We start from the raw sequence: 12,783 nt of genomic DNA on the forward strand, positions 1-12,783 counted from the left end.
ATGTAGCTGGTCAGCGACGTGTACGCCCTAAGAATCTGAAACATTCGAAGCTAACACGTGCCGTTCCGGAGATTTCACGGTGCCGCACACGCGTGTGCACATGTCGTGTCCGCTCGTTTTCGGGACAAAAGGGAATCTCTTTTTCGTACGTGTTCGGTACAAATACGTTCGGGATAGCATGAATACACGAATGGCGGTCGGGAAGCGTCTTTGTGAACGCAAGATGGCTCTTTTATGCGACACGAGACGCTTTCGGACCAGCGTGTACATACGCGCGTTTATACGGTTACTTATTGACGATAAATGCTTGTGTGTGTGCGTATCGTGCATATCGCGATGCATTGATATTGCCAGCTGGCTGTGCAATATCGTTCCTTTCAACTGATATTTCATTTGCTGAAATTTATTACGGTTGATTAATGATTTATGTGGACAGGAGGCGAAAAATTGCTACAATGTTCACATTTATTCTTTAATTTTGGACACAAATAACTGTACCAATTTTGAGAAATAAAAAACTATGATAATTTATTGAAACAAATGGATATAATGATTTTGGAAATCAAATTAGTGTAACACTAATTTTAAAGTGTTTTAAATAACTAATTTTAAAATTCATAACAAAGTTTTAGTTAAATGCAATGATTTTACAAACGACATGTTCAAAGTATTAAGTTTCAGAAAGTAAATTTTTGAAAGTATTGCTTTTTAAGACCATTATTGGAACATTATTGAAAAACTAAAATTATTCATCTTCAATAAAATATTGAATTAATATTATAATTTAATAATGAAAGAAAGAAAATTAAGGAAAAAAAATTGGACACATCATTAAAATTGCACCTAAAATTGAAAATATCAAATTATTACATTTAATCTTCAATATCGTTATGATTATTTTAAATTTTGAATACGTTGAAAATTTGTATTAATTTATAGTAGTCACAATTGTTTCCAGTACAATAATTCTTCCTTTGTACAGTCACCGACAATACAATGTTGTATAAAGATATGCTACTTTCGCACCCGCCCAGGGCATGTATGCGTGAAAATATACATACTTATATATATATACATGAAAAGAATATATATGTATACACGATTCATATAAATAAGAAGAAGAATTATATACATACAAATATAAATATATATATATATATACATATAAATATACAAAGGGAACTATGTAAATTAATGTTGTTCATATTTGTTGAAATACGGATCGTATTGTAAATTGTCGATCGAGTATTAAATCGTTTTTACGATGACGATCAACTCGCCATTGATCAATGCAATTAAGTGTCGCCATTGTAATACACAGCGTTATTCGTCGGATCGGTCTCTCTAATTTTTTTCTTTCTCACCGTGGGGGACACGATCGCCGATACTCTGTCTCCCTTTTGTTTTCGATCTTTCACAGGATGTTTCGGGTGTCAAACAATCATTGTTGTCGCAAACAACGCGATATTGCGGCCCTTCTAATTACAAAAAACGATTTGACTGACATGCTAGCTTTTGTTCATCCGCGATTGGCTACGATCGCGTGTTTGAAAACACGCTTGCCGATCGCCCGAAACGACTACATTGTTCTACCATGCAAAGCTTTTTCCATTTCTATCGGTGATTTTTTGCGAACGTATAGTGACGAGCATGGTGGGATTCCTCTAGGGGAAATGGCGAGGAAGGAAGTATTGCACCAGCATTTGTTGAATTTTAGTTGGTAAATTTGGAGATATTTAAGATTGGCGGCTTGTAAATTGAGACATTTTAGGACTTGAAAATTTGGCAATTTTGGGTTGTGAAGATTTGACAATTTAAGAATATAGAGAATTGGAATTATGGATATTTAAGTATGTACAAAATTTCGAATTGGAAAAATTAGAAAATTAAGAAATTGAGAAATTGAAAAATTGAGAAATTAAGAAATTGAAAAATTTAGAAAATAGAAAATTGGAAAACTGGTGAACGGGAATATTAGGGAACTGGAAAATTTCGAAATTTAGATATTTATAAATTTATGAATTCATAAAGTTCGAATCGTGGGAATTTTTAAATTAAAGTACTTTGAAATGTAGGAGATTAAATATTTGAAAATCTTAAAAATTAGCTCGAAAACCTCAAAAAATCTTAAAAATTAAAAATGCAGAAATTTGTACATATGAAAATTATTAAGTTCATTCGATCTTCGAAAATTGAAAGAAACTGGTGGGGCTTCCTCTTATACGCCATTTCTCATCTAAAGGAAACCTGCGTTCTGAGTAAATTTTCAATCGAAGAAAACGTGACTCATTGACGCACGTAAATCTTACAATTCTCAGCTCACTTTTCGTTTCAATTCAATATTTTAATGACACACCAATTGAAAGTTTTCGTTTTTCGGGATCAAACACGTGCACGTGTCGATGGGTCACAAAATTTACAGTGGACTAGCGTTGGGAAAGCGTCAGCGAGGTTCTGCCGTCTAAACGAGCAGGATTTTACCCGGGAACTCGTTTGTCCGAATATTTTTCACGATGAATCCGAGCGAAAATCGCAGTCACCCTTCCCCAACGCTGAGCAACAACGAATCACTGAGCCTCTTAATTGCGCCGGTATCCGTCAAAACTCGTGCACAGAAATAACCGACCGACAAGTAAAAAAAATGAAAAAAAAAAATATATATATGTACATAAGAAAAAAAAAACACCATTAACAAACACCCTCTTCTTACGTGAATCTCTTGACCGGAAGTTACAAAAATGTTCACAGACGCATGGCTGGCAAACTCTGTGGTCCTCCGTCAAGCAAAGCGTCGTCTGCCTCTACCCCCATTCCATTAGGTACAGCTAAAAACACAAGATCTATCGAAAAGAGAAACGACACACGCACGCAACACGTCCATACACACACTCACACACACTCACATATGCATACATCTGTCTCTTTGTATATATAAAAATACACTCGGACAGACTGGCACACGTACAGTACATGATACACACGCGAACGTGCACGGGCACAGGCTCACCGCACACACACGAGACTAGCTGCGATGCGAGGAAAAAGATTAGTTGCGAAAGTGCAGCGCTGCTTTCCGCAAAAAGTTTCACGTTCGAACAGACAGGAACGAAGGAAAGTCTCTCTGCAAGGAAAGAAACGGGTAAAACACGTAAACACCGAACTGAGAAAGGGAAAAGAGAGAAATCGATGCTCGCGAGACGACGGGAGCCGTGAGCGTTTATCCGGTTGCCCGAAACGTCGAGCCTTCTCCCCCCTACGACGTTCTCTCTTTTTTCTACTCCTCCATTTCATCAACTTCTTCTTCTTCTCTCTTTACTGCTAGACACTGTAGGTAGTTTAATGTGTACTCCTGTACCGTCACTTCGAGAGGAAACCATGACGAGCAAACGGAAAAGAGTACAGAGATAAACGCACGTCCGAATCTAGGATGCCCAATGGCGTGGTTCTACGTGCCTGTTGCCGATCGCAAAATTATTCTCATTTCTAAATACCTTATTCGCAATTTCTTCCTTTTACTCTCTCTATAATTAATTCTTCTTGGATCAGTACCGAAAACGCTATTTTTTAATAATACTTACATCAGATCAGGGTTTGGAGTATTTAATTTTTGTTGGAAAATCGGTCAGAAAGTGAATAGGTCAGGCAACAGCACACGTGGCGACCAAGTCAGCCAAAAAAATAGCCAGCAATAGCCCCGTGGAATAATCGGCGATCTAGCGCGAGAGATCATTCTTGCCCTTTCGTTATTGTGCATGCGTATGCGTGGGGAGGGAAGGTTGTGTTTGAAGCGAGAAACGAGTCCGTTCGATGTCGTACAACGCGGTAGGTAGTCGCAGAGTGCGGGGGTAGACACTCGTGTGTAAAAAGTATGATCGAAGAATCATTTTTCGAACGACAATTGTGCGTAGGTTGTGATCGACGTTCACAATTGATGATTCCCGGCTCCTTTCTTTCTCTCTGTCTCTTTTCCCTGGTTCCTGAGTCCGTTCCCGATCCTTCTCTTCTGTCTGTCTATCCGAGTCCCATCACCGACCCCGTCAATCCGGAAGAAAGTTTAACGTGTTTCTCTCTTGTAGTCGTTTGATCTTTGTAGTGGTTGAAATTGTAGTCACGTTCTATGTAATCTCTAAGCTAAACACTTTTAATCGAGAACACTTAGCGTAGGTCGTATAGATATAAACGATATAGGCGTTTCCGGGTGTTCAGACTGAAGCATCCTGCCGGTGTCTGACGCGAGCCTTCCTAGATATATCGATCGGACTTGTAATTGTCACTAGAACTAGAACTAGACCGTCATCTGTATTTGTGTAACGTATATCTCTTTTGCCTAACGTTAACGTTTGTGCAATAAGCTTCTATTTAATTGAACCGTGTCCAGAGTTTCTGTGAAACTGTGAAACTGAAAGTTGTCGATTGTGGGAACTCATTTCATGAACTTCTCATTTCAAAGTTTCTGCGAATATCGTTTCAACGTAAATTGTTGGCGTAGAGAAAATCTGTATATAAATGTTAGATACGAACGATGAAGAATCGGCACGATGCTGAGGTCGCGATACCGCTGTCTCTCTTATCCAGAGCAAATTACATATTGCTAAACGTAGAGTAAGGCATCCGCTAAGTTAGGTGAAAGTAAAAAACGTAAGAAAAAGAGTACCGACCCTCGTAGAAGAGATTACTGCACCGAAGCAAACCGCCCAAAGACAGTTAACGAGAAGATTGTGCTTTTTGTATCGTTCTCCCGTTTACTTTCCACGCCTGTCCGATGTCCTCGGTCTTCATCCCCTGCCAACTCCCTATCGAACATTGAGAATGGAACGTAAAAGCAAGGACGATATCGCAAAAAAGAACGTATTTGATCCTCGTGCTCGCTGTTGTTATGATTAACGGTCCTTTTTTGCAATCGATTTTCTCAACGAATTAAACTTTTTTGATATTTATTACTTCTTTATCAACGTTAAAGTGACGTTTTCTTTTATTACGTGTATATAGGGTGTAATAGCAACATTTCAATTGAAAACCAATAAGAAATTTGATTGACTTACTTTCAAGACCATTACGCACATTTGCTACAATGTATGATCTCCATTTTCCCTCTGAACGTATAATTGTTTTAGAAAATATACTGGTGCTGTTAATGTCTCTAATGAATGGTCTTGGAAAGGATTTCCAAATTTTATAACGTACTTCTATAATTTACTTTATAATTTCCGTTTCGTATAGGTATATGAATTGATTGATAATTCAGATATCAGATAACATTAAAATTATTTTATATAAGTTTTATTGTAAATGCAAGCAATCAGCTTAATAAACTATCGTTATATTTATTAGTAACATATCACTTGTTACTGATTCATGTATTATTTAGAAAAATTTAGTTTTAAATTACATTTTAGTTAATCATGACTGAAGGCCTTCAGTAGTTATTGATATTGACTCTGTCACTAATTATTTAGAACAAAAATTTTGAAATTCTTCAATTCATTTTGAATACAGTAATTGTAAAGTATATATGTTATGTTGTAATGAAGCATAGATGTACGGTATACGAATATGAAGGAATTAAAAAATAAAGAACACCATATGTATACACTCTAGAAAAATAAATGCAGCCACAATTTTAAAGTAATTTATGAAATGAAATTCAACTCATAAAATGTTTCTTCACAATTTTTTTTTTATAGAAAATTCAAATAAATGTAATTAAACAGAACATAAGATACCTTAAAATCAAGTCGGACATGTCTAAACATAAATTTTTTTTAAATAGTTTCTGCTGTTGTTATAAATGGTACTTTTTAATATTATTCTGAACTAAAAAATGAGTACTAATGGAATATTATTCTGAATAAAAAAAGGAAACTTTTCATAACTTCTTCTTAACTCTTTCCTTTTAATTTTCATATAATTTTTTCTTAACTTGAATTTTCATAGTACTCACATTGAGGACCACAAGTCATGGAACAAAGAAGATCAAATCGGAGCTTTTAATTTATTTTATTATGATTTAGTTGAATTTGTTCTGTTAGTATCAAGATACAATGTTATGTTGCACCCTATATAACGTGATGACGAACAAATTATGTAATGGCTTGTCGTGTAAAGATCTGCAAGAAACGATCAACCACCATGGAACACGCGCGTTAGTAATTAAAGCTCGATGCTAATTATTCCGACAGCCATTGCAATTTAATGCTTCCGTACCTTCTATTATCGTGCATGTCGAGTAAATTACATCTGATTATTGGTGAAGGATCTCGAAAACAATTACTATCTATCTACGTTCTTAACTGGCGTTTATATTAGGCTACTTTTGGTCAATTAATCGATTAGATTGGTGTAAATACCTTTGCAGTCAAGTATAAGATATAATATATCTTATATTCATTGTATTAGAAAATCCCTGAATTTTCAAATATACAAATTTTCCAAATTCTCAAATGTACAATATTATAAGATTCTGAATTTTCGAATCATTATATTTTTAAATTTCTAGTTTCTTAAAGTAAGTTCTCAAATTATTGCATTTTTAAATTTCCAACATTCTGAGTTTTGAATTTTCGGATCATTATTTTTTTAATTTCAAGCTTTTTGAACTTCTGAATTTTAAAACTATTATATTTTTAAGTTTTTTGACTTTAAACTTTTGAATTTTCAAAATATTACCTGTTAATTTTTCAAGCTTCCAGAACATTTAAATATTTAAATTATTACTTTCTAATATTTACAATTACCAAAACTTTTGAATTTTCAAATTATTACTTTTTGAAATTTCCAACTACCAAAACTTTTGAATTTTTAAATTATTACTTTTTTAAATTTCCAATTTTCGAAATTTTTGAATTTTTAAATTATTACATGTTTAAATTTCCAGCGTTCTAATCTCTGGAATATTCAAATTCTCACATTCCTAGATTTATAGATTAAAAAATTTCAAACTTATTAAATACTTTAATTTGTAAATTTGAACATTATTTAGTTCCTATATTCCCTAATTTTTAAATTCCTAAATTCCAAAATACCGAAGTCCAAAAACTGCCAAGTTGATTAATTTTCAAATAACAAGTACCTCAAGTTCTTTAATTGTTTAACTTTCAAATTTCACTATTCTTAAGTTTCGAAGTTTTTAAATAACAAACCTCCTATATTCAAAAATGTCCAGGTTTCTAAGTTCTAAAATTCTTCAAACTTACAAACTTACAAATCCTTAATTTCTAGATTTATAAGTTTTGAATTTCTTTCGTCCTTAAATTTTTTAACTTATGGATCATCAGATTCCTAAGTTTCGAAATTTCCAAGTTATAAATTCTCAAACTCTCAAATTTCCATGCTAAAATACACCTGAACTCCTTAACTGTCTTTCCGCAAAATAAAATCCACTTCATGCACCTAATATAGTACCATAAATAAAACAAAAAACAGATAAAAGCAAGATGATATCCCTCAAGACCAAAATATCCTAATATAAACGCTATTTGAGGGCAGTCAATTCCAATTGTAACCTGTGATACAGCGAGCAGGGCAACTCCAAAATAAGCAATCATAAAATTCCCAGAGAAAAATGAATCAAAATCGTGTTAAAACTTCGTCGAATCCTTTATTAACCTTGCTTTTCCGATCGTTCCTCTCGTTTCTCCTCGATATCTTTTACCCCTAAAATCTCCCACCTTGTAATGTAGTACGAGTACGCGAAAGCTGTGATCCGATTTCGATTCTGTTGCGTTTTCGAGTCGTCGTTAACGAATGAGAAATCGAACGATCCCTTAAGGGAGAGAAAACCGTGTTATCGATATCTACTAATTAAATTACGTGGGTATACACGGATAGCTAAAAAAAAATTGGTGCGCATGAAAGAGAAATAAAATGTGTATGGAGTCCATCCTTGTCCTTAGCACCGATACGTTAAGAGGAAGCGAGGATTCACGAGGAGAGCAAATCAGGTCTTAAAACGCTCGCTTGCATGAATTATAATTTATCGATAGAGGCCAGCGACCAGCTCGGAAGCGTTCAAAAAGAGAAGAGAAGAAAGAGAAAGAGAGAGACAGACGCGAAAAGAGGATAACGAATGGGAGAAAACTATTCGGTCGCTGGCGTATTAAGCTGACGCCAAAGAAATGACACATCTGTCCTGAGCTTATACATATATGTTAACGACACGATGCTTAAACAATATTATTGATACTTTTATGCGTGGCTATAGTTCGCTCGCGTTAACGTCACCGTCCCCGGCCCTTTGTCACGAAAACGCGCGAAGTTTCTTCGATTATGGTCGCTTCTATCACTTTCGCTATTTATCGTTTATCGCCGTAATAACAAAGGGAAGGAGGGAGAAATTTGGTGCTGATTTCAGTTCTTTTGTCGCGATACTCGATCAAAAATGACGCGGTTAACGTTATCGAGCTATGGTCCGATTGTTGCTATTCGTAAGGTTGTTGTTATATCGCTGTGATCGCGCGTGGGTTTCTATAATACGTTGCCCGATCCGGAATCAGATCGCCTTTTGCGCTCAACGAATTACCATAATCGCGTCGACGAGGCACAGCAAAAGTGCTGATAGAAACAGCGGCATCCGTAAGAATACTTGAAGACAGCGCGTCGTTCTCGTCACCTATCAGTTGGAAAATTGGGGAAACGTTCAAAACATTATACCGTCCATGATGTTGAAATGTTTATGGGTATCGCGAACCGATTTCGATTTGGCCTTTACGTTTCGCGGTTGAACCGTTCAAGAGATCTCGATGAAGACTCGATAAATTTTGATCGAAGATCGTCGTTGTTTTTTCAACCGTACGTGTGTATATTGTATATATATTTTCAAACTGGTTACGTATTAACGTCCCTTTATAATTCGAACGCTTTGCTATGTTGTTGCGTTATCGGAATTGATTTTTAATTGTAATCGCGGTGAGACACGTGTATTCACGAAAATTTTCTCAGGAAGTCACTTCAAGTTTTCTTACCAATGCTTACAGATTAATGTTCGACTCATTGGCCGACGAGAATTGTATATTATACAATGCGCGTATATATATCTTTCTTGATGTAAAGTTTTTAAAAGAGACAAAAAATACGACGCTTCTTCTTTGGAACCGTATGATCTATGCGCCTTGAAAACGATGCTTGAGGGATGAACGAATTTTTTCCGAGACCATCCAGCTGGGTTCGGGCAATTTATTAATAAACACCGACGATAAGACGAGAAATGAAATTGATAAACGGAAATCTGCAGTCACGAGAGTTTTGTAAACGTTCAATGGGTACTCGGTGAAAAAGTCAAAAAAAAAATAATGATGAAAGAATGAAGAGATAATGTAACATCTAATGTCCATCAGATATATCGCTCTCTGGAGCAAAATGAGAGAACAAGTTTATTTACACGTGCGTACATATTAACGACACAATGTAATGATTCGCTGAAGTTCTATTATTATAATGATTAAGGATTATAAATAATAAATGTCTGTAATAAATAAAAATTACCACGCAAACGGATAATGTTCAAAAGGGTCATAGAAACACCCATGATGTTTCGTGCTAGAAGAAGGAATATATGTGTATCATTTAAATTTATTAATCTATTACCTTTGTTATCATGAGTAATTTATTTGATGGTGGTATTTTTGGAAAGTTTTTGTTGAATATAGTTGCGGAAAGAGTAACCTTCTTCTAGCATGAAATATTGTTTCTCAAATTCGAGTTACTATGAGCTAGGCGCTACCCAACGTGACTGGTACATTCATTTTTTCTACACTACACACTTATTATAGAACTCATTTACAGTTACACTGATAAAACTAATCAAATTGTACTATTTATTTTATATAAGTAATTTTGAGATATTCGTACGATGCTGGATCAAGCGTACGTTTTAAGACAGTGAGGGGGAGATGGGCGGGGATGCAATTTCTCAATACAGAAATGTTTGAATTCTTAAATTTATAGACTTATAAATTTGTAAATTACAAAATTCGGTATTTATTCTGTAAAGGTCAAATTATTAATTTTATAAATTTTTGAACTATCGAATTCGTTAACGTTCAAAGTTTCAAAATACCAAATCAGAAGTTGCACAATTATTAAACTTCTGAATACGAACATTTTAATACTTGAATATATGAAACATTATATTCTAAATTTGACACTAAATTCAATGAAGATTTTTTAAATTATTTATATACTGAATATAAAATGTTGAAGATTCGAAAATAATGTATCTCTATAATTGTGAATTTCTAAATTTGACAGCTTTACATTTAAAAATATAGAATTCGTAAATTTCCAAATTCCCAAGTTACCAAATTTCTAAATTTTTTAATTTGAAATTTTAAAGATTTGGAAATTGGAAACTGGGAATTTGAGAATATAAAATTTCTATGTTTATAAATTTCAAAAATACTAAATTTCTAAATTTAAAAATTTCCATTTCACTGATTATAAAATTCCCAAGGAAACATTTTCTAAACTTCCAAATTACTGATTTTTTAATTAAAAATCTCTTCATTTTCAGGCAAATAAAATTTTTATTTTAAAATTTAAAGATTCAATACCTTTAAATTTTACAATTTTTGAGTTTCGGAATTTTTGAAATCCAAAATTTCCAATGTTCACATTAATTTTTTAACCTCTACATTAACCATTTGAAAGTTTGAAAATTTCATAATTTTGAAAATGTAAAAGTTACAAAATTTTTCATTTCTGTACTTATAAATCTTCTTTTAGATTTTTTAATTTAAAAGTATCAAATTCCCATTAATAAATTACTAAATTTCTAGACCATTGCATTAAAAAATTTGAAAATTTGGAGATTTTAAATTATAGAAACTTGGGAATTGTATAATTAAAAAATTTCTATTATTTCTGTGTTTTAATTTAAATTTTCAAACGAAATTATCAAACTTCCTATTTACATATACTACATTTCTTAATTTTCCAGTTTTTAAGCTCCTAAATTTGAAAATTTGAAATTTCCGTTTTTATACATTTCTGAATTTACAAATTCAAAATTTCCAATCTTCGAAATTTGAAAATTCGCAATATTGACATTATCAGATTCAATTTCCTCAATTACTCTAAAATAAGGCAACTTGAGAATTCAATAATTTAATAATTCATACTTTACCTCGACCTGCACCTATATCAAAATATTAATAAATTTCCGACACTTGATCTGTCCATCACTGTCTAAAATAAAAATTCTCCATACAAGATAACAAAGCAGTCACTTTCGACGAAAAAAGTGTATTACACATTTACTTCCATAATAAACTTTTTCCAATATTTCATCCGCGTCAGATTGAAAGCTTCTCCCCGTGCGAACAAAAGCAACAAAACTTGCCATTTTCCCATGTGACTTGATCCAGCAACAGAATTGATATTTTCCTGAAACTTAGAATTAATGTTACCATAACCTACTACACATTGAACTTCCATAGTCGCGATGTTCGGGGGAAAAGTGTGCATAATGTAAGATCGGTGATGTCTGTTGTTGAGTAGGAGCGGTCGTGTACCGCGCAGTGGGGCCAAGGGTGGGCCGAGTGTCCGTGAGCCCCAGCGGGGGTTGCACCGGTAAGCTTCAACCCCAAAGTGCCAGGTTGTTCCACCAAGTTCTCGTGTTCTCGCTCGTGTTGACGGTAACCGTAATCCGTAGTACGTAGTACGTACCCAAATTCCACGTATACAAACACCACCACACTCTACAAACACATTCACACGTCCACGTATCCACTGTGTGTATATAACTCGAACTGGCAATCGTATAACTTAAGGGAGCCACCTCCAGGACCAACTTCAGGACCATCATTCTTGATAAAAATATCTCTGTACATGTAGTAAATCTCTTTCAATCTTTGAGTCATTCGCAAAAATTGACCACTATTTTTATTCGATATTTATTGCGGACTTTGTAAGGTTTCTTCTTACATTAAGGGCAAATACTTGCGTATGATGGACATGTATGCTTCTTCTTATAACGAGAGTAAATATTTACAGTATTTGTACATGGTTGATATTTGTTTTTATATCAGGGATAAATATTTAAAATATTTGTTTATTGTGGTGGACAAGTGCTTTTTCTTAAATCAGGGGTATTTACAGTATTTATGTATGATGGACATATGTATTTTTTCTTAAACTGAGGATAGATATTTGCAATATTTGTTTATGATGAACATATACATACATTTCCACACACACAGTATTTGTATATGGTGGACGAACATATTTCTTCTTAAATTGTGGGTAAATATTTATAGTATCTGTTTATGGTGGTATTTCTGCATTTATAGTAATAGTAATATAATGAACGTATATATTTCAACTAAAATTGGGGATACATATTTGCAGAACTTGCGAATAGGAGACATACATATTTTTGCTTAAATATATAAATATTTACTTATATGATGGACTATATTCTATGAAGTAAAAGCACGGTTGTAAATCTCCATCTAAAAAGTTACGTCAACCTAAAGTTACTTTTGAATAAATTATAGTAGAACTATAGTCAAAGTAGATTTTGTGATGTGGATATATTTCTCTAGGTTATTAATACTTGAACTTATGAAAACATAAATCAGAGGTATATAACCAATTATATAAGTATATAATTTTATATATTTTTAAATACACTTTAAACGCTTGAATACTGTCAAATCTCCTTTTGCACATATTTCCAAACCTGAAAGTCCTATTATATGTACAGAAAAAGGAACCTTGATATTTCAAGGTTATTGGAATGGAAGATGGCTCTCTTATTCTGGATAATTATATGCGAAGTTCTTCCCA

The 12,783-nt window shown here is 33.7% G+C and overlaps 1 protein-coding gene across 6 annotated transcripts in view; it reads left to right on the forward strand.

Moving 5' to 3' along the window:
• The window catches only part of Rbp6 (RNA-binding protein 6), a 1,376,067-nt gene that overhangs the window by 1,311,090 nt on the left and 52,194 nt on the right, over positions 1 to 12,783 (forward strand). Inside the window, exon 11 of one of the 6 annotated variants that reach the window (XM_076538303.1) lies at positions 11,494 to 11,565. The exons of the other annotated variants lie outside the window; for them this stretch is intronic. Coding sequence (XP_076394418.1) covers positions 11,494 to 11,565 — 72 coding nt within the window. The remainder of the gene's footprint in view (positions 1 to 11,493; positions 11,566 to 12,783) is intronic. 6 annotated transcript variants of the gene reach the window in all.

Source organism: Megachile rotundata, chromosome 12 (assembly GCF_050947335.1).
Source record: "Megachile rotundata isolate GNS110a chromosome 12, iyMegRotu1, whole genome shotgun sequence".
Classification (NCBI taxonomy): domain Eukaryota; kingdom Metazoa; phylum Arthropoda; class Insecta; order Hymenoptera; family Megachilidae; genus Megachile; species Megachile rotundata.